At 40.2% G+C, this 21695-nt stretch overlaps 1 protein-coding gene, 1 long non-coding RNA gene and 1 other non-coding gene across 4 annotated transcripts in view; 1 reads left to right on the forward strand and 2 right to left on the reverse strand.

Moving 5' to 3' along the window:
* Positions 1 to 21695, forward strand: part of SH3RF2 (SH3 domain containing ring finger 2) — a 118528-nt gene that overhangs the window by 57435 nt on the left and 39398 nt on the right. For both annotated transcript variants that reach the window (XM_058280265.2, XM_004476575.5), the window contains exons 4-5: positions 1064 to 1159; positions 8672 to 8995. In XM_058280265.2, the coding sequence (XP_058136248.1) occupies positions 1064 to 1159; positions 8672 to 8995 (420 nt within the window). The remainder of the gene's footprint in view (positions 1 to 1063; positions 1160 to 8671; positions 8996 to 21695) is intronic.
* Positions 10526 to 21695, reverse strand: part of LOC131274349 (uncharacterized) — a 53592-nt gene continuing 42422 nt past the window's right edge. The window contains exons 3-4 of the long non-coding RNA XR_009181585.1: positions 18434 to 18508; positions 10526 to 11183 (exon numbers count right to left, since the gene is read on the reverse strand). This is a non-coding gene — a long non-coding RNA (uncharacterized lncRNA). The remainder of the gene's footprint in view (positions 11184 to 18433; positions 18509 to 21695) is intronic.
* LOC111760046 (small nucleolar RNA SNORA73 family) lies at positions 18628 to 18831 on the reverse strand. The gene has a single exon (XR_002793847.1). It is a non-coding gene; the product is annotated as a small nucleolar RNA SNORA73 family (small nucleolar RNA).

Raw genomic sequence — 21695 nt, forward strand, 5'->3', positions numbered from 1 at the left:
GATTAATCTAAAGTACTCAGGGGCATGGCTCAGAAAGTCAGGGAGACCTCTATGAAAAAGTGACATTTATACTAAGCCTCAATAAGTGAGTATACATATTCAGATTGAAGAGCATGTGTGGATGTAAGAAATTGATCTTGGTGTGGTATTAAGTGAAAAATCAGTGTACCCTGAATAATTTCATTTGTATGAAGTACAAAAATAGACAAAATGATTCTGTGGTGCTAGAAGTCAGAACAGTGGTTCCTTCTTGCTAGGTGATGGGATAACATACAAAGGAACCTTCTGGGGTGCTAGAAGTGTTCTATATATTGATCTGGGGGGTGGGTTCATGGACATATTCAAATATAAAAATTCATTGATTTACATATTTTACTGCATGCATATGTTTATGTTTTTGAAAACGTTTTCTTTTAAATCAGTTTGTTTATATTTATGTATGTTTCATCTTCATAGAGAAGACTCTGGGGAAAAATGTACCAAGCTCTTAACAGTGGTTATATGTATATTGTGTTATGCTTTTTTCCTTTGTTTTGCTCTTTCATATTTTCAAATGTTTTTACGTTTGAATTTTGTACTACATGTAAATGTTACATATAACATTTTGTACTAAGAAAAATTTGAATAAAAGCCACTTTGCTGTTTGATACATAAAAGAATTGAATAGGTTCTTAAAATCTTCAAAAATTAGTATGAAATTCATTCTAAGCTAATTCAGACTAAAGTCTGTCTCCCTGTGGCTTCCATCTGGATTTTTCCATCAGATTAACTTAAATGAAAAGCACTGACTCTGCTGGTGATTGGAATTTAGAAACATACCCAGGTTTTCCTATTGGATTGCATTGATCCTTCAAATTATTTCCACTTCCCTTGAAGTCTTGGAGATCCAAATGCTGTACTTTCCAGAGAAAGGTCATTTTAGCAGCAAAATATAAGTAAATTGTGAAAGAGCTAGATTTTTGGCTCCTTATACCATCTGAGACTCCAAGCTGATCTCCATAGAGCATCTTCACCATATGACTATTGAGAGGTAACACTGACCACAAAACTTTCTCTCTTTCAGGATGATATCATCACTGTGATCAGCCGAGTAGATGAGAACTGGGCAGAAGGCAAATTAGGAGATAAAGTAGGCATCTTCCCTCTCTTGTTTGTAGAGGTATGTGATTATCAAGTCTGCTTCTTGCTTAAAGTTTGCACAGAAATATGCCTATGCTACAGTGATGCCCAAAAAGAATTCCTATTTGATATGAGGCTTATTTCAGACCTAACTTAAGTCTCTAAAGAAAAGATGCCTAAAGAATTTTTAAAGATAGCACCTAGTTTTTACAAAAGTATAGGAAAATGGGCCTTGAATGGAAGTGTAAATTGGCACAATCTCTCTGATCCAAACTCCAATAAATTATATCAAGAACCTTAAATATGTACATCTCCTTTGAGTAAGAAATTTCACATCTAAGTGTTTATTGTAAGGAAATATTTAGACAAATGTACAAAGATATGTACAAAAATGCTCACTATAGCATTGTGTATATTGGTGAAAACCAGAAATAACCTAAATAGCCAACAATAAAACTTTGGTGTAAAAAATTATCATGATGGAAGACTCTATATCCATTAGCAATAATGTTGAAGAATAATATTTAATATCATGGAGATTTTATATTATCGAAAGATTATAATTTATTAAGTAAAAAAAGTTGAACTATATGAACCTAGTTTTATAAAGATATATGGGCATGGATATGTATGCATAAAGGACTAGAAGGATATGCACCAAAATATTAACAATAGGGATTGCTAGATGTTATGAGTCTAGATGATTTTCATTTTGAAATTTTTGAGCATAAGTTACATTTGTTTGTAAAAGAAAAGGTTCCTTTAAAAATTAAAGGAAGAAAACCTGCTAGGCTATCCACCTATTTCTCCAATGTAGTAATATAACCAGTAGCCCCTAACCTCACTAGCCATGAGCCTTACCCTTAGCTTGGAGCAGGTCATTAAAAACTTAAGAGAGCTTTCATTGTTTAACTGCATTTATTGGGTACTTACCAGTCATTAGGATTAAAAATGAGCAGTGGAGAGCTATGAAAGAAAGTAAAAGACACATTTTCCGCCATTGAGGAGGGTAGAATGAAAATAGAGAAAAGGCATAATTGGGGAGAAGGAATCAATTCACCCTTTCATAAGAGCCAAGGAAGTTCTGAAATGAATAGTGTGCCCAGAGAACTGTACAGCTTTTAGATTCTTTGTACTCCCTCTACTCAGTTAATGCTGAAGGAATGAAAACTAAAGGGAGAGGTGGAAGAGGAGTCCAGAGAGGTTGGTCTTCTTACTGTCTCTACTAACTGATATCCTCATTCCTAATCCAATGTTTTTTCTCTTGCTGGGGCTCCCGCTAGGTAAACCCTCCTTAGTTTCCAATTCCCTTTCTCTATTCAAACTTCACTCATTCTGAAAGGCTCAGCTAGAGACTCACTTTCTCCATAAAATTTCAGCAACTAGTTGAACTCTGAATTCCCTGTTTCCTCTCTGACCACCTGATGTATGTGCTGCTTGGACTTCATAGACTGCAGAGCAGGTACTGCATTAAAAAAATTAGTTTAACAAATGAATGAATGAAAAGTATTGTGAAGGGAGTCAGACTACCAGGAAAATTTTTAGAGAACAGACCACTCTGTTGATTGAATAAAATTCAATTACTGTTTCATTGAATGCCTACTATGTTAACCTAAAACAGATATGGGTCCCTACTCTTCGAGACTATAAATTCAGATATCAGTCAAGTAATTATGATTGTTATGAGTGATGCAAAGAGTGAAATAGATAGTACCTGGTTCTTTTTTTTTACAAAAGTATAGGGAAATGGGCCTATACTTTTTAGAAGATTATGATGCACAACTTAACCTGGGTGGAGGGTCAACAAAGGCCACTTAAAGATTTCACGGATGGTTCAGGATCAGCTAGGTAAACATGGAGGGAAGAGTGATTTAGGGACAGGAGGCAGAATGTACAAAAGTCCTACAGTTTGAGGAAGTATGGTACAACCAAGGGACTAAAAGAACACCAGTGCTGGTACTTAGAAAGCAGAAGAGTGACCAAAAAAAAAAAAAAAAAAAAATGAAGCTGGAAAGTAGAAGAGCAATATAGACCACAGAGGCCTTTAAGAATCATCTGTTTTAGTCAGGATGGGCTAGGTTATGCTGTGGTGATAAACAGCACCAAAGTCACAGTGGCGTAACACAGAAAAGGCTATTTCTTATCCACATTACATGTTCAGCACAGGATGATGAGAGGCTTTGCTCATAAAGTCACTTAGGAATCCAGACTAATAAGGTTGTGCCATCTTAGAACTGTACTGTCTGGACACTTGGGTTTCTCACTTTTCATGGCAGGGGAAGAGTGAGGGAAAGTGAGATGTTTATCAGAAGTTAAATGCCACAACTCAGAAGTGACATTTGTCATTCCCACTCATAGCCCATGAACCTGAACCTGTCATATAGCTGCACCTGACCTCAAGTCAGCTGAGAAGTATAGGGGACCACATGGAATATTTGGTGACCCTTGTTTCTGCCATATTGTAAGAAGTTTGGATCTTATCAAAAGGTCAAGAAAAGCCATTGAAAGGTTTTTGTGAGTCAGTGACTCACTTGTGTTTCTTAAAGACTGCTCTTGCTGTAGTGGGAAAAATAATTTGAGGAGGGAGTAGAAGGAAGAAAAAAAAAAAACAGAGAAAAGAGTTAAAAGGTTACTACGTGGCTCTGTCAATAAATGATTAGGACTTGGGCCAGTAGATTGGAAACAAGTGGCTAGATTCAAGGACCTTTTATTAGGTGAATCCATATGCTTGGGATTGAGAGAAGTGGGGGATATGGAATAGGAAGCGGTCAAGGATTGTGCTCAGTTTTCTGACTTGAGTGTTTGGGTCAGGGGTGAAGCCATTTTCTGGGTCAGGGAACCTTTGCAAAGGAGCACCAATTATGGTGATTCGGAAACTTTCCAAGGATAGAGATAGTTTGCAACTAGTACCTAGTTGAACACATAGGAACTGCTTAACAAATTCTTGCAGATTAAATTTATATGATCCCCTGCATTATTTCAAGAAGCTTCCTCCTAGTTCTGGGAAAGAAGAAACCACCAATTTCATGATCATTTCTGAAATACTATTTTCCAAAACTTCTACATTTAATGGTTATTCATTTTGACACTCTCCCCACCACTTCACCTCTAAAATTAATAATTACAAGAACCCTCAAGATTATCATCTAACTAGCCACTGCTGCATTTCTTCTCCTAATTGCTAAGAAGGGAAAAAAGATAATCAAGTGGTTGCTCCAATCTGGGAACCTGGTTTTCAAAATTACTTGAAATCTAAATTGAGCTTTTTAAAGCAGTACTTAAATTGTGACTCCAGTCATTTCCTTAAGACTAGCACTTGCTGAGAACTCTTTAAATAAGCTTTGAATTACCCAAGCCATGCAATGCAATTGAAAGGAAAGAAAGCTTTCTTATTAGGGTGACGTGTCATTTTGGCATAAACAGGTTATTTCTTGTTAATGTATCATTTGATTTACTGAATTACACGTGGATAAAAAGGTGGTAAAGCACACGCTGAGTTTACGCCCATTCTTGTCAGGACTTCTCCAGAGAGGCCTGCCTGGATTATGTGACTCTTGCTCAACCCAGTGAACCTCAAAGATATTGTTGCAACTGAGTGGGTACAAATCTAAAAGATGGGCGGTCTTTCCCCAACTCAGCTATTAATCACAATGGCAGAGGACAGGGTACACCCAGAGTCACAAGGGGCCCTTTGTCATGGCCTCTGATGGAAAAGGTGATGATGGTGCTTACCTAGGGCTGGTCGATTAAGTGGAGGTGGGAAAAAAATTAACTTATTTCATTGTAGCTGTGAATGATCATAAAGAACTTTACTACTTCAACTCAAAGGGTATGTATTGTCCTCTTACTGGGTGAAAAACAGAGTGATAAACGCTCTCTAATCCAGGCGGCCATCAGAGCTTGCCTGGACAATTTCAATAGCCTTCTAATTGGTCTCTTTACTTCTGTTCCAGTACTACTGAATAGCAGCCAGAATGAGCTTTCTATTTATTTATTTTTTAAAATAAAATTTTAAAATGTACCATTGAATTTACTCTTGGTGTCTGGACCTATGAGTTTTGATAAATGCATGCAGTATATAGCCACCACCACAGTCGTGATATAAATTAATTCCAATAACCTACAAAAAATCTCTCATGCTGCCCCTTTATAATTACCTCCTCCCCCATTTCTAGCCCTTGCTAACCCTGATCTATTTTCTGCCCCTGTACATATGTCTTTTCTAGAGTGTCATATAAATGGAGTAGCCTTTTGAGTATACATGGAGTAGGTAGCCTTCAAGTCTGGCTTCTTTTACTTAACATAAAGCATTTGATATTCATCCAGGTTGTTGCACGGATCATTCCTTTTTATTGCTGGGTAGTATTCCATTGTGTGAATGTAACAGAGTTGATCTCTGCATCAGTTGAAAGACATTAGGCTTGTTTCCAGTCGTTGGTAATTATGAATGAAGTTGCTCAACATTTGCATACAGGTTTTTAAGAGCACAAGTTTTCCTTTCTCTTGGGTAATTACCTAGGAGTGGGATTGCTGGGTCAGATGTGTTTCACTTTGTAAGAAACTGCCAAACTGTGGAATGAGCTCTTAAAATAAATCAGATCATGTCCCTCCTCTTCCTAAGTCTTCCCAAAGGCTTCTTATTACTTCTAAATCTTTCCAAAGGCTTATTACTTAAAATAAAATTGGAACCTCCCAGGCCTTTCATAATCTGGTACAGCCTTTCTCTCTTACCAACTGCTCCTCACCCACTCCATTCCAACTTTCTCTCTACTTCTTTTTCTCAAACAGGCCAAACTCTTTCCCCTTTAGGACCTTTCCACTACCTTATAATCCCTCTGCCTGGCATGTTCTCACCCCGCCTTCACAAGCTGGCTCCTTCATGCCATCTGTGCCTTAACTTAAATGTCACTTTCTCAGTGGGGCTTCCTTGACCCCCAATCTAAAGTAGATTCCCCCCACACCCCCGCCAGCTACTCTCTATCACATCAGAACACCTATTACCATCTGATATTTTTCTTGCTGGTTTTGTTGTTTATATGCTGGTTCTGTCATCTGTCAGTCACTCCCTCTGGGCCTCAGCTTACTTATCTTTAAAGTGGAAGTAGGGAAGTGGACATGGCTCAACTGATAGAGCATCTGCCTACCATATTGACACCCAGAGTTCTATCCCCAGGGGCCTCCTGACCCACATAGTGAGCTGGCCCACACACAGGGCTGCTGCACACAAAGAGTGCCGAGCCACGCAGGGGCACCCCTGCATAGGGGAGCCTCCCACGCAAGGAGTGCACCCTGCAAGGAGAACTGCCCCACGTGAAAAAAGTGCAGCCCACCCAGGAGTGGCGCCACACACATGGAGAGCTGACGCAGCAAGGTGACACAACAAAAAGAGATGCTGTTTCCCAGTGCTGCCTGATAATGCAAGCAGACGCAAAAGAATACACAGTGAATGGACACAGAGAGCAGACAACGGGGGCACGGGGAAAGAAATAAATAATAAATCTTTTTTAAAAACTATAAATAAAGTGGAAATAATTTCCTCTTCCCTACTTGACGATCATTCCACAATATTATAAACTTCTTACAGCAGGGACCACATGCTCCTTAAAGTTGTCTATATCAGCTACTTTAATCCTCTGCATATTATCATTAAAAAGCTCTTAAATGGAGAACCCCTTCCCCCTTTTCTTCTATAGTTGAATCTCTAATTTAAAGTGAGACATGGTATTAGAGGGCAACTGGTGACAATTATTATAACAATCATCCTGGAATGTTTTATTCACTAAAACCACTCATCTATCAACATATATCAGATTTCTGATGGAAATGAACTCACAGAGAACCTGGATGGATAGGTTTCTTAAAAGATATTTGTTGGAATTTACTGATATAGCAGGGAAGGCAAGCACATAACCCACTCACACAGCAGTGTGGTGAAGGGGCCTGGGACTGGATTCCAAGAGCTGTGCGCTACATTTTCAGGAATTTTGCCAGCCACTTGCTAAACCATAGGTGGCTTGAAATTGGCCACCAGGGTGGGAGTTTTTACACCACAGAAATGATTGTAAACTACAAATCAAGGCTTTTTTTAAAAAGCCAAATTGCTAGCATACTTCCAAGAGATATGAAACAAGGTGGGAAGCGGACTTGGCCCAGTGGTTAGGGCATCTGTCTACCACATGGGAGGTCCGCGGTTCAAACCCCGGGCCTCCTTGACCCGTGTGGAGCTGGCCCATGTGCAGTGCTGATGCGCGCAAGGAGTGCCGTGCCACGCAGGGGTGTCCCCATGTCGGGGAGCCCCACGCACAAGGAATGCACCCCATGAGGAGAGCCGCCCAGCACAAAAGAAAGTGCAGCCTTCCTAAGAATGGTGCCACCCACACGGAGAGCCGACACAAGATAACGCAACAAAAAGAAACACAGATTCCCGTGCTGCTGACAACAACAGAAGCGGACAAAGAAGAAGATGCAACAAATAGACACAGAGAACAGACAACAGGAGGCAGGGGAGGAGGCGGGAAGGCGAGAGAGAGAGAGAGAAATCTTTAAAAATAAATAAATAAAACAAGGGAAAAAATGTGATAAGCTCAAGGTGTTTAAAGGAAGAAGTAGTGAAAGATGGTCTTAGCATAAAGATTCAAGGCCCAGAATGGATTCATGCTCTGGCTCAAATACTTATCAAATGCATGAACCTGAGCAACTTCATTCACTCATGATTCTGCAGACACTCCCTAAGTATTCACTCTGGGATAGAGCAGAGAATGACATCTGTCAGGTCCCTGCTCAGGGTGCTAATAGTACAGTGATGGAAAGGCAAGTAAATTATTATACTCTGGAGTGAAAACTCCAATGATGGCAAAGCACAGAGGGCCCAGTTTGGAGGACTGGGGATGGTTAAAGGAAGAGTGGGAAGAGCCCTTTAGGTAAAAAGGCTGGAGTTGTGGTGGGGAGAAGTGGGTAAGAGATCAATAGTAGTAGATGCAGGGGAGTTGTGAGAATGTATTGCTATAGCAAAGTGCCCGGGACATATTGGCAAAAGATGAAAGCTGTTATTATGCTGACCAAGGAGTGGGTGATTGAGGAGGTGGCATGTGAACTGGCCTCAGATGGGACTTTTTTTTTTAAAGTATCTTTTTTTAAAGTTAATAGATCACACAAAACATTACATTAACAAACACAAGAGGTTTCCATGTAAGCTATTCCCCACCCCCAACCCCATTTTTTTAATTGTTTTTTTTTAAGACACATAGATCACAAAAAGTGTTACATTAAAAAATATAAGAGGATCCCATAAACCCCACACCCCACACCCCGCTCCTCCCACATCAATAACCTCTTTCATCATTGTGGCACATTCATTGCATTTGGTGAATACATTTGGAGCACTGCCACCCCGCATGGATTCTAGTTTACATTGTAATTTACTCTCTCCCCCAGCACATTCAGTGGGTTATAACAGGATATATAATGTCTAGCATCTGTCCCTAAGATAGGACTTAGCTGTTCTCATTAGAACAGGAAGCCTGACTACTCATGGGACCTTTTTGTCTTTCAGCCCAACCTCCCAGCGAGATACCTCCTAGAGAAGAACAAAGGCCGTCCATCATCCCACACAAAAAGTCTGCCCCTGGCATCCTCTTCCTCCAGAGGCAAAGCAACCAACTCACCCACCCTTCGTAGAGGCCCGGGATCCAGGAGGAAGGTGCCTGGGCAGTTCTCCGTCACAACAGCCCTGAACACCCTCAACAGGATGGTCCATTCTCCCTCAGGGCGTCAGATGGTGGAGATCAGCACCCCAGTGCTTATCAGCTCCAGCAACCCCTCTGTGATCACCCAGCACATGGAGAAAGCAGACACTTCTCCCGGCTCCATGGGGCAGGTAGGAACAGAGATCTGGGATAAGGGCACTTTGGAATCTGGGCAGGTGATCTGCACCATGTTTTGAGCACTATGTGATGTTTAGTAACTGCTCAGCACCCATAATGTAGTAATAATTGTTGTCAGGTGTATAATATGACAGAGCTATATATACATGATTTCATTTTACCCTTGAAATAGCCTGTAAGTTAGGTATTATTATTAGTGTCCCCATTTCACGGACGAGGAACCTGACGCTTAGAAGGATTAAGCACCTTGCACAAATTCTCACCTTTCCTGGTTAAGGGCGCTGGCGTGGCTGCTGCTCCTGGGATGCTTCCCCTCATCATGGTGTCAGGGAAAGGGCTCAACACTGCAATTTGGAATTCACTAAACATCTCCCATCCTCTGGCAAAGTGTTAGGCATCTCACGTAAAGGAAGGAAATGGTTATTGGGTGTTTTTAGGACCAGCTACATAATTTGTGAAGCCAAAACAAAATGAAAATGCAGAAAATAATCTTTCAAAAATTAAGAATTTCAAGACAGCAATGTAAGAGCATTAAACCAAGTATGGGGCCCTTCTTAGCACATGGCCTTGTGCAACTGCCCAGGTCACACACACATGAAGCTGGCCCTGGCTGTTTCCATAGGAAGAATTTAATAAGATAAGGTATGTAGAGTGCTCAGTGTGGTGCCTGGCACATACTAACCACTCAGTGAGCACTAGCTCTTAGTACCGTTGCTCTCACTAACCTGGCCATTGAGTTGCCAATTGAAGGGAGATAAGCCAATCCAGAAACTGAAGCACTGCTAGCAGTATGTTGCTATTTAGGTTGAAGGGTACTTTAAAAGAAGGAGTGGAGGTATGAGGCAAAGTAATTAAGAATTGCACGTTGGGTATTTGGCTGAAAACAGGCTTTGAAAACATGCAGGTGGCAACTTGAAAGGACAAACCTCAACTTGTAATGATGTATTTTTTTTTAAGAAGCTGTAAATCTTGTTTTTAAACATGAATCTCTACGTTGGGATTAAATGGCTTAATTGCACTCTAATCCCTTTTTAACAAAACAAGGAAGAGGAGAAAGTCAAGGACTCTTCAAAGACCTGTGCGCTGGTCTGAAAGGAAAACAATCACCTCCTACAACACTTTATATCTTATACCACTGTCTGGATCACTAAGAGGCTGGCTGCACCATCTGCATACACACACACACTTGCTTATACAAATGCACTTTCTCCCTTCATTTACACTTTCCTTGCATAAAAAGCCCTAAAACTTCCTTCCTCTGCACACATTCCAAAGGTTTTTTACAAATACATTCACACTTTGTGTCCACAGTCCTCCATCTGCCACCACACACACACACACACACACACACACACACACATGGGGGTCTAGTGACTCAAAATTAAACCAGAGTAACAGAAATATTTTGAAATCACATTATGTATAGACAGATATGTATAAAGTCCAGCCCACATGGTAAGCTAGCTCATCAGCTGTAAGTTACCTTACCAAAAGATTTAGCCAAGTCACTTCATATGTGCCTTTTTTTTTAAACTTTATTTCTAAAGATGTTTTAGATTACAGAAAAGTTACATTGAAAATACAGGAGATTCCCATATACCCCACCCCAACCCTCACATTTTCCCTTATTAATAGCATCTTTCATTAGAGTGGTACATTCAATATTTAATGAATAAATATTGAAGTGTTGCAACTAACATGGTCTATAGTTTACATTATGGCTTATACATTGTACAGTATAATTTTATAGATTTTGACAAAATGTATAATGGCCTGTATCCATCATTGCAATATCATGCAGAACAATTCCAGTGTCCCCAAAATGCCCCACGTTACACCTATTTGTCCCTCTCCCTCCTCTTAGAACCTTTGGTGACCACTGCATTTATAACCATGTTATAAGATCTTCCATTACTAGAATAATAATGTCTACTTTGGTCCATAGTTGCATTCCCCCTTTATGTTTCTTCATTCCTCCATCATGAGGATTTTAGGATGATGATGTCCACTCTGATTCCAAGTGAAAGAGGGCTTATATTCCATGGGGCAGACGGATGGAACTGTCTTGCTTGTAGATGTAGATACTCTCTGTTTTTTGGGATGGGTGTTGTCTGTCATCATCATTTTGTTAGTTGTCCTGGACAAGTCTGATGAACTGGAGAGGAGGTGTTGGCTGCAACTCTGCTGAGATTCAAGGTTTAATCAGTATATGAACAGACTGAAGATTTACATCTCTGGGACATATATCTGACAAGTATAGTGCTAATTATAGGTTCAAATAAAAGGAGTAGAAGAGCCACGTGTAGGGAAATTATAAAGTTTAAATCTGTTACATTGGGGAGTTTATATTCCAGAGTAAGACCCACTGACAGTGTGATGAATTCCTAAAATTGTCTACCCTGTCTATTGTGTGTAGATGTCTCTAGAGTCCTCAGGAGCTCCACTCTTTGAGGCACTGTTTACTGTGGTAGACAATGAGATCCTGCTGAAATGTGCATAAGCATAACCTCTGGAATGACCTCCTGACTCACTTTGAAACCTCTTAGCCATAAAAACTTGTTTGGATTTAATATTTCCCCCTTTTGGTCAAGGTCTTTTTCCAGATACATTGCTAGTTGGCACTTGGTAATAATCCTTTGGTGCCAGGGAGGCTCATCCCCAGAAGTCTTGTCCCACACCAGGAGGTGGGGGGAGGTAGTGCATTTATATACTGAGTTTGGCTTAGAGGGAGACACGACCACATCTGAGCAATAAAGAGGCTTTCAGGAGATAACTCTTAGACAATATATAATACTAGACTAAATTTCAATTTCACAAAAAAAGGTTCATAGTACAACCATCAGTATCAAGGGCCTGGCATAATAGTCTTTCTTCACTAGGCACCACCCATGTACTCAGGGGATTCTTGCCACTTTATTAGAGAATGTAGTAGGACTTCCAGGATGGGAATTCAATATTCTTTCAGTTATTGTGTGGGTGTCCACCCACTGAGACAATGCCCCTTAAACATATTCATATACTATAGAGGCATGCCCCAGGTACACCCCTCCCCACATGTCCCCCCATCACTGACACCCTGTACCAGTGATCCTTCTCTGCCATAGTTATGATCCTTCTGCAATCCAAAACCTCCCCAAAAACAAATAAAATAAAATAATAATAAAATAAAATTAAAAATATTAAAAGTATTTAAAAAATTTTTCATTGTGTCTTTTATTACCATAAGATATATTATCTTTTATGTACAGTGACAATTTCTTCTGTATGTTTCCCCAGTGTCTTATTTTTTTCACTTTATCTTCAAAGAAGCTTAAGGTTACAGAAAAGTCACATAGTAAATATAGGGGATTCCAATATACCCCACCCCCTCTCCCTCTTCCACTCTCCCTTGATAATAACATTTTACATGTGTATGCTGCATTTGTTAAAATTAATATACAAATATTGAAGCATTGCTACTAACCATGGTGAATGATTTACATTATTGTTAACATTTTGCACCACACACTTTTATAGGTTTTGACAAAATTTAAAATGGCCTGTATCTGTCATTGTAAGAACTTGCAGAACAATTCTAGTGCCCTGAAAATACCCTATGTTCCATCTATTCTATTTTCCCTTCCCCTCCCCTCAGAACCTATGGTATCCACTAAGTTTCAAGTTTTGAAGAATAAGGTTCATAGTTGCAATAATATTGAGTGTTTGGTGTATTGGTCTGTTTTCTTTTATTAGACACATCCTGTGTTCTGGAGAGATTCTTGCCCCTCTAACTGAGAACATAGCAAGAGTTCCCCGGAATGAAGTTTAATATTTTCTTTTTTATTATGTGGGTCTCCACCTACTGAGAGAGCATACTATGACAAGATGAATACTTTCATATTCCATAGAAGCATGCCCCAGGTGCACCCTACAGGCTATCATGAGACGGAAAGGGAGTAGAGGATGGTGAGCCAATGCTCAATAGGGGCAAAATCTATGATAAAGTGGAAGGGGGGTGGTTGGGCAGTGGATGGAGGTGATAGTGGTGCAGTGATGTGATTGGGTTCGATGGTGCTGGAATGTGAGGGGAAGTAGGGTGGGGGGTTGGGTTGGATTATCCATGGAATTAGGGGGAGGACTGGAGGAAAGAGCAGGTGAACGCTGGGGATTTGTAGGTCTGTGATTTAAACTACAATGGTGGGAATGTTCTTTTGACAAATATGGCAGGGGAGGGTCACTGGTGCAGGGTGTCCGGGGTTGGGGGGGCATGAGAGAGAGAGGTTCCAAGTACCTTTTAAATTCTTTTTCCTGGTCATTTACCTTATCTACAGAGTCTGGACCAGAATGGGAAATCTTAGTAAGATTCGAAACAAAAAGCATTCTTTCCTAGTTGTAACGAATGGTGAGAATTCCAAAGTATAGCATTCACATATCCTATTTCCATGGAACCACTGTACATTGTTGTCTCTTCTCTATGTGGGTTATAAGTATCTCTAAATTTGCCCAGATGGTGTCAAAATACAATCTTAAAATGCTCTTCTTACGAAACAATATCTGAAGCTCAGGGGAAAGTTGAGCAAATAACAAGTTCTCCTGCTTCCTTTTTCTCCAACATCCTTAAGAACTGTGTTGCGTCTAGCTGATAAAGCCCCCCATTCCTTACCCCTAGTAGTTTAAGGGTGAAGTGACTATTTCAACACATAGGCCACTGAGTTGTGATTATAGGATATCTCTTCTTTAGGGAAGCTAACACTGGAAAATGTCAAAGTTCATTTAGTATTTTAGCAAATACTTGAGAACTTATTGTGTGTCAGGCAAGTTCTAGGTATTGGGAAATTGGTGAAGAATAAGACAGACAAACTCAGCTCTCCTCTACTTTGCAGACTAGTGGGGAGGAAATAGTCAGTAACCAAACATGTAAAGGAAGAACAATCAGTTATTGAGAAGAATTAGGGTGAAAAGAGCCTGGGAAACTCTCCTAGACTACTGGGTGGTCCAGGAAGTCTTCACTGAAGAGGTAACTTTAGGCTGAGTCCTGAAATACAAAAAGGAGCTATCATAGGAAGATCTTGGAAAAGGCATCAGAAACAGCATGTGCAAAGGCCCAATGGCAGGAATGGGCTCGTTCAAGAAAGATTAGGCCAGTGTGGCTAGAACATAGTGAGTGAGGAGCAGAGGGCAAGAGATGGGGTTGGAAAGCACCCCTTTTAGGCAGCACCTTTTAGACCAAGAAAAGAAGTCTGGATTTTATTGAAAATACAATGAGAATCCAATAAGGGGTGAAAGCAGAAAGATGACATGATGTAGTTTACTTATAAAAGTCTGGTGTAGCCACTGCAGGGAGAAGAATTATAGTGAGGCAAGAGAGGAAGCAAAAAGGCCAATTAGGAGCCTATTGTAGGAGTCCAGGCAAAATGTATTGGAGACTTGAACTACAAGGTGGTAGAGGCAACAGAGATGTCAATTAGAGATTTAGGATGTGTTTCAGATATAGAGTCAATAGAAATTGCTAGCAAATTGGTTGTTAGGGAGTGATGAAGGAAAGAAAAGAATAAAGACTTTTGACTTGAACACCTGGGTAGATGGTGGTGCCATGTATTAGAATAGAAAGACTAGGGGAGGAATCGTTTCCTACTGAAAGATCATAGACCAGTCTAAGTCTTTCGACCAATAAACCTCCATTGAGTACTTGTAATGGGCTAGTAACCATAGTGAGTATTTGGTATTGTACCAAAACATCAAGAATGGTAATAATAATGTCAACCACTTTTTGAAAGTTATATGAGATATAGATAGATAGATAGTTAAATAGATAGATAGATAGACAGAGATAGAGAGATAATAGAGAAAAAGAGAGGGAGAGAGATAGGATGATATCCTCTGATACAAAGCTGTCAGTCTCCTGCGCCCTGCCATCCATCCTTGGAATATGGGGAGGTATTATCACCATTTTATAGTGAGATAACTAAGGCTAAGCAAATGTAATTAGTAAGCAAATAAGAGTCTGGGATGAGGTTAGAACTGTCTCATTTTAGTGCACAAGATCTTGGCACTATATCATGCTACCGAGAAAGACCACATCAGCGAATGTTGTATCAAAGTAGTTTATAATGGATATCTGCAGCTCCCTTTTCTTGGATATCTTCATTTGACTCCATTTAGACTCCAAGACCTTCTAGCATTCTCTTCAGTAAAGAATTGCCCTAAATATTTTGCATCTGAACGTGGCTTTCATTTACACTCATTTTTTTCTTTATGAACTACCATCTCCAAGCATGGTGTATGATATTGAAGGTACCAAGAATAAGCTCCTGCCCTTGATGAACTCACAGTATAGCAGGAAAAGGTTCACTATAGTGGAGTGGGGGCTTCCTAACATAGGAAAATATTCCTGGTGTCATCCATGGTGACTTAAGTCAGTGGAAAGAATTAACATTGAACTGTAAAACTGAGAAAGGTATTCCCTTTCCAATTTTCCCCAAGCCCACTGGTGATATCAAGAAGGTGTCAGTTTGGTGCTAGTCTGTCTTTGAGATACCTCTCAAACACTTGCTTATCTCCCTCTGTACGAAAGAGAGAGTAAGGCATCAGGCACAGAGCTTGGGGGAAGCTACTGCCAATCTCTGAATTAAATAACACTGTATATTATTATTATTTTGTTGTTGTGGACACTTCCCAAATATATCAAGTGATACTATTTTTTTGTTCCACAGAAATGAATGAAAAATGTTAAGTACTTAACTTTTTTTTTTTCAATTTAAAGAACAGTATGTTTAAGAGGTACAGGATGTGGATTATGGCAAAAACTGGCTTTGCACTGCAATGAAGTTTAGAAAACACCGCTCTAGTATAATATGTAACCTACAGGAAGTGCTAAGGAAGAGAAGAGAAGGGCAATTTGTTCATTTCAGTCCTGTGTTCCCTGGACAAGGAATATGTGAATATTAAGCTCCTTATCTGACTATGTAATAAAAAGCCCAGGAAAATTCTTCAGGAATGGACCTCTTTAAAGGATGTCCAGAGCTCACCAACTAAGTGGAGGGAGTTTGGGAAAGCGGGGGTTAGTTTTGTGTGGAAACAGCTCATAGTAAGGACTAGTCTTGGATTGTCCTTCAAGTCTTAATCACCAAAAGGCAGCAAGAGCTACCTTCTCATAAAGAAATTTGGAACAAGGAATATTCCCCCATTGTCATTGTGTCCTCCTATGTGTGAGACACTGCCTGATGTATCGGAGTAGAGCATCAAGAAGTGGCCTCAAAGATGAATTGCATGTATGAAATAAAAACAACTATACTTAAACAATGCAGGATTAGACCCGAACAGGCTTCTTGGGTTCTGTGTGAAACTGCGGTGGAGGAGGTTAGTAGGTGGATTGAAACCAATGTACTTGGCCTTGGGGAGATTTCTGGAGATAACTTGTAGGTCCATGTTAAGAAGGGATGCCTTTGAAAGGAGAAAGAAAGTTAATTGCATGAGACATGAGTTAGAAAGAAATTCTTCAGCAATACCACTTAAGTGAAAGCCACAATTGCAAGACCTGCCCTGGTGAATCTAGAATGGACTCGGTTCTAGGTGTGAAAGCCTGTTTGCTCCCTGTCTCCCACACTCACAGAGCAATGAGGTGTTTTTGTTTTCTGTAACAGTAGGATTCCTAAGAGGTTCTGGTTGCTCAATATATGCCATGGGGATCTCAGCCTCTTCCTCCCCTCCCCACCCTCCATCCCCACCAAGCCCTCTACTAACCCTCCTTCACTCTGTCCCTCCCTCTGGTCCCGGTGACTAGAACTGCTACACAACCAGAAACCAGATCTTCATTCAAGAGTTCTCTCTTTCGCCCCCTACATCCACTTTATCAGCAAGTTCATTTTGCCACCCAAATACTTCTTGCTTCTGTTCATCTGATCCCATCAACTTAATTGTGGTCCTCTCCTCTTGCCTACCTATTGTTTCAGCCTCCTCACTGGTCTCCCAGAACCCAGGCTCAATCTCTGCCTCTCATCCCTTCCTTTGTCCATTCTACTCATGGCCTCCATAGAAATCTCATGAAAACCCAAATCTGTCCAGCCACTTCTCTTCCCCAAACTGCCAGTGGTTCCCTATGGCCCTCAGGTACATTAATGTCTGTTTATTGAGTGGCTACTAAAAAACAGGTACTATCATAGTTGCTTTTAAGACATTATCACTATCCTCACAACTGTTCAGTTAGGCATTGGTATGCCCATGGTACAAAGAGAAAACGCTGGGACAGAAAGAGTAGGTAACTTGCCCAAGGTCTCAAAGAAACAAACAGAGTCAGGATTTGAGAGCACACCTGTGCTATTTCCCTTACATGAGTTCTTAGTATGGCCTTCTAGACCCTCCGTGCTCTGGCTCTAGTGAACCTTCCAGCATCTCCAGCTTTATGCACACACACAGAGATATGTACCAGTCACAGTGATCTACTCAACCTACTCAGTACATACTTGGCTGCTTCTTTGCTTTTTGCCCTTGTGCCGAGCACAGTGCCTACATTATTCTGGGCAATGAACAAATGTTTGCTGAATAAATAAGTACTGTTTTTCTATTTTTGGTGCATTCATCTGTTGCAGTCAGATGCATATTCCAAGGCCCTATATAGATACCATTTCTTCAAGAAGCTCTTGCTAACCATCCCTTGCAGAATTAATGTCATCCCTGTGTTCATAGCAAATTGTTTATACCCGCATTATAACATGTTCTGCTTTGAATTATAGATATTGCATTTGTATCCTTTTTTTGTTTGTTTTATTTGAATTTATAAATACATTACTTTAATACACTAATGTACTTTGCTCTTATTCTCAGAATACATGGCTATAATACTTAGTTCATTAGATAGTAAAACTGGTATATGGTGTTGGGGTGACCTGAAAATTTGCATTTCTAGCCAGTTCTCATGATTCTGTCCTTAAGGCTAGAATTCTTTGATTTACTCAGTTTCTTAAAATGTCAAGCATGGAGACAAATGTGTGCCAATTTTTAAACCCTTCATGACCATCTTCAAGATAGTATAGCATCTACTTTCCCACCTCGTATTTCTTTTTTTTTTTTAAGATTTATTTTATTTATTTCTCTCCCTTTCTCCCTGTTGTCTGCTCTGTGTCCATTTGCTGTGTGTCCTTCTGCATCTACTTGCATTATCAGGCAGCACCGGGAAACTGCATCTCTTTTTTCTTGCGTCATCTTGCTGTGTCAGCTCTCCAGGTGTGCGGCCCCACTCCTGGGCAGGCTGTGCTTTTTTCGCACAGGACGGCTCTCCTTGTGGGGTGCGCTCCTTGTGCATGGGACTCACCCGTGTGGCATGGCACTCCCTGCGCGCAGCAGCACTGCATGTGGGCAAGCTTACCACATGGGCCAGGAGGCCCTGGGGATTGAACTCAGGACCCTCCATATGGTAGACGGATGTTCTATCAGTTGAACCATGTCCCACTCACCTCATATTTCAGTGTAAAGGCTTGGCTCCTCTTCTCTCCTCAAATCTGAGGTATTTTGGAATTCTTTTGAGAATTCTGTGAAACAAAGATACAGAGTGAAAGTGTAATTTACCAATAGATTAAAACAAGACAAAGTACACTTGTCTGGGACTCGTGGTAAACTGAACCTTGATCCAGATTGGGATACTCGAGAGAGCTGCTCCCTGCATGGTTTTTCTCCTCAGTCATTGTCCACAGGACCCTGAGAAGCTGTAGGAATGTGCAGGTGCAGGCTCGACACCCAGCTTCATCTCCAGCATCGTGGAAGGGGACTGTACCTCACTGGGCAGAGCCCTGTGCTCCCCTGTACCACCGGGACAGAGCCCGGAGAGAGTGACCTCCCGCGCTTTCCACGTTGGAGCATTTATATCCTGTCCCCATGTTCCCTAGACTGAAAACTTCTTAAGGGCAGGGATGGTATTTTATTCATTTATGTTGCTGTAATTTTCAAAATCCATGATGAAGATTTCTAATAACATTTTGCCTCAAGAAGCACAAACAAAATTAGAGGCCTCTGAGTTACGTAAAATGATCACAGATCCCTCTCCCCTCTTCTGATTACCCAGAAAACAAAAGAGACAAGAGGGAGAGGGAAAAGGCAAGTCCCTTAGGTCAGCCAAGGGATTGAGATTCCTGCCCCTGCCCCTCCTCCATCCCATCCCAGGATGATCTGACAAGTCCAAGCTTCTTTCCTGGAAGGATGAGCCATCATGCACCTTGGGGGAGTTCTAAGATCTATAGCTGGCTTTCCTTTTAACATCGTATTTGGAATATTCTGAATAAATTCATCTTCAGTAGTTGAATTATCAGTCCACATCTTCCCCCCAGGGTATTCCTTAGTCCCCCATCTTTCATAGGGGTTTCCCAAACCAACTTTATCAGACCCAGGGCTCCCTCACATGAGAGATGGTTACATTTAGTATTAAGGTATTTATTTCTCCTTAGGACCACCTCTAAGTGTCCAATTTATGTTTAAGATCCTTAGCTAATTCTCCTTCTGAGGTAATTGACAGATAAATTAATCCTCTGCTTATATTCTTATATTTCTATCTCCCAATATAAATTTATTTGATCTTTGCAATTTCCACCCAACAAATCCATACTCGTAAACGATGTTGTCAGAACACTCTTGTACTGACTGGAGTAGTCTCAAAGGATTGTGGGAGGAAACACGGGGAGGCCCCATTAAATGGATGCCTGTCCCCTCAAGTTGTTCTGTTCCACATCATTGTTATGTGCCACAAATGCCTTCTCTGGGGCCTAATAGGTACTTTAACATTTGTTAAAATGTCTAGCGTGTACTCTCTGGGTGAAGACAGCCCTTAAACTCCTCACATAAATTGTCAGGAATGCCTCAGCAGTGGTTCACTGGCAGGGATCTGAAAGCAATAAAGGATGCAGACTAGGACAGGAGGCCTCTGCCTTCCCTGATCCACCAGAGCATCCTCTGGGCAGAGGACTCTCATGAGCCATCTATGGAAGCAGTGTCCTTCGGAAGAAGCCGCCCAGCCTTAGATCCAGACACCTCTTAACCATTGTGGTGGTGGGTCTTTGGAAGAGTCAGTAGCCATACTGGGTTTCAGTTTCCCCTTAAAAAATGGAAAGAACCCTTTCCCCACAAGGTTGTTGGGAAAATCAAAGGATGTAAAGTGCTTGGCTACACTTTCATCATCATCATCATTTTTTTTTTTTTTAGCAATTAAAATTTTTTAGTTGTCGGTTGCTACATTGCTTTTCAGTCACTATCCTGACCATTTTTTTTAATTATAAGGAAAATTTCAAGTTGAAAAGAATAAAAGTTGAAAGAATAGTATAATGAACCCTCAAGTGCCCATCACCCAGTCTCAGAATTATCTACTCATAAGCCAGTCTTATTTCAGATATATTCCCACCCATCCACCTACTTCCCAATTGGGTTAGACACTTCAGTAAGCATCTCTAAAAAAAAAATTGTAACATAACCATAATACCATTATCACACCTAAAAATGAACATATTTGAATAAATATGTTCAAATTTCCATATTTGTTTCATAAATATTTTTTATAATTGATTTGTTCAAGTGGAAGCCAAATGAGGCACACTTTGCATTGGATTAATAAGTCTTTTAAATGTCTTTTATTCTACAGATTCCCTCTCTCTCTTTTTTCCTTTTCCATGTATATGTTAAAGAAATCAAGTCATTTGTCCTGTTGGAATTCTCCACAATCTGAATACTGCTGGTTGCATTTTTGCAGTGTTGTTTAATATGTTCCTTCCTCTCCTGTACTTACTGTAAACTGATAGATCTAAAGTCTTGGTCAATTTCAGGCTTGATTTTTTGCCAAAAATACTTAATAGGTAGTGCTAAGTTCCTTGTTTTTGTTTTGTTGTAATTTTTTAAAGTTACAGTTCAGTGGCTTTTGTATTTGCAGAGTTGTGTGTCTATCACCATGCTCAATTTTAGAGAATTTTCATTCCCCAAAAGAAACCCCATGCCCCTTAAGCTGCCCCCTGTCCCCCAAAATCATCTGTATTGACCCCCTACCATACCTAAGCAACCACTAATCTATTTTCTGTCTCTATACATTTGCCTATTCTGGACATTCCATATAAATGGAATCATATTATATGTGTTCCTTTGTGTCTAGCTTCTTTCACTTAGCATAATCTTTTCAAGGTTCTTCTGTGTTGTATTAATAGCATGTATCAATAATGACTAAATAGTATTCCATTGCATGAATACTCAGTATTTGTTTATCCATTCATCAGTTGATGGACAACTGATGAAAACTGATGAAAAATGGATTCTTTCTACTTTGGGGCTATTATGAATAATGCTGTGAACATTTGGGTACAAGTTTTTGGGTGGACATATATTTTTGTATCTCTTGATTATAAACGTGGAAGTGGAATTCCTGGGTTGTATTTAATTATTCAAGAAACTGCCAGACTATTTTCCAAAGAGACTGCACCATTTCACGTTGCCACCAAAAATGTGTTAGGGTTCCTATTTCTCCATATCCTCACCAATGTTTGTTATTACCAGTCTTGTTTAAATTATAATCATCCTAGTGGGTGCAAAGTAGTATCTTACTGTGATTCTGATTTGCATTTTCATGATGGCTAATGATATTAAGCATTTTTTCTTATTCTTATTGGCAATTTGTATATCTTCCTTGGAAAACATAATTGTGTCATCTTATTATTGAGCTGTAAGAGTTCTTTACATATTTTAGATACA

This window comes from Dasypus novemcinctus, chromosome 2 (genome assembly GCF_030445035.2).
Source record: "Dasypus novemcinctus isolate mDasNov1 chromosome 2, mDasNov1.1.hap2, whole genome shotgun sequence".
Lineage (NCBI taxonomy): Eukaryota > Metazoa > Chordata > Mammalia > Cingulata > Dasypodidae > Dasypus > Dasypus novemcinctus.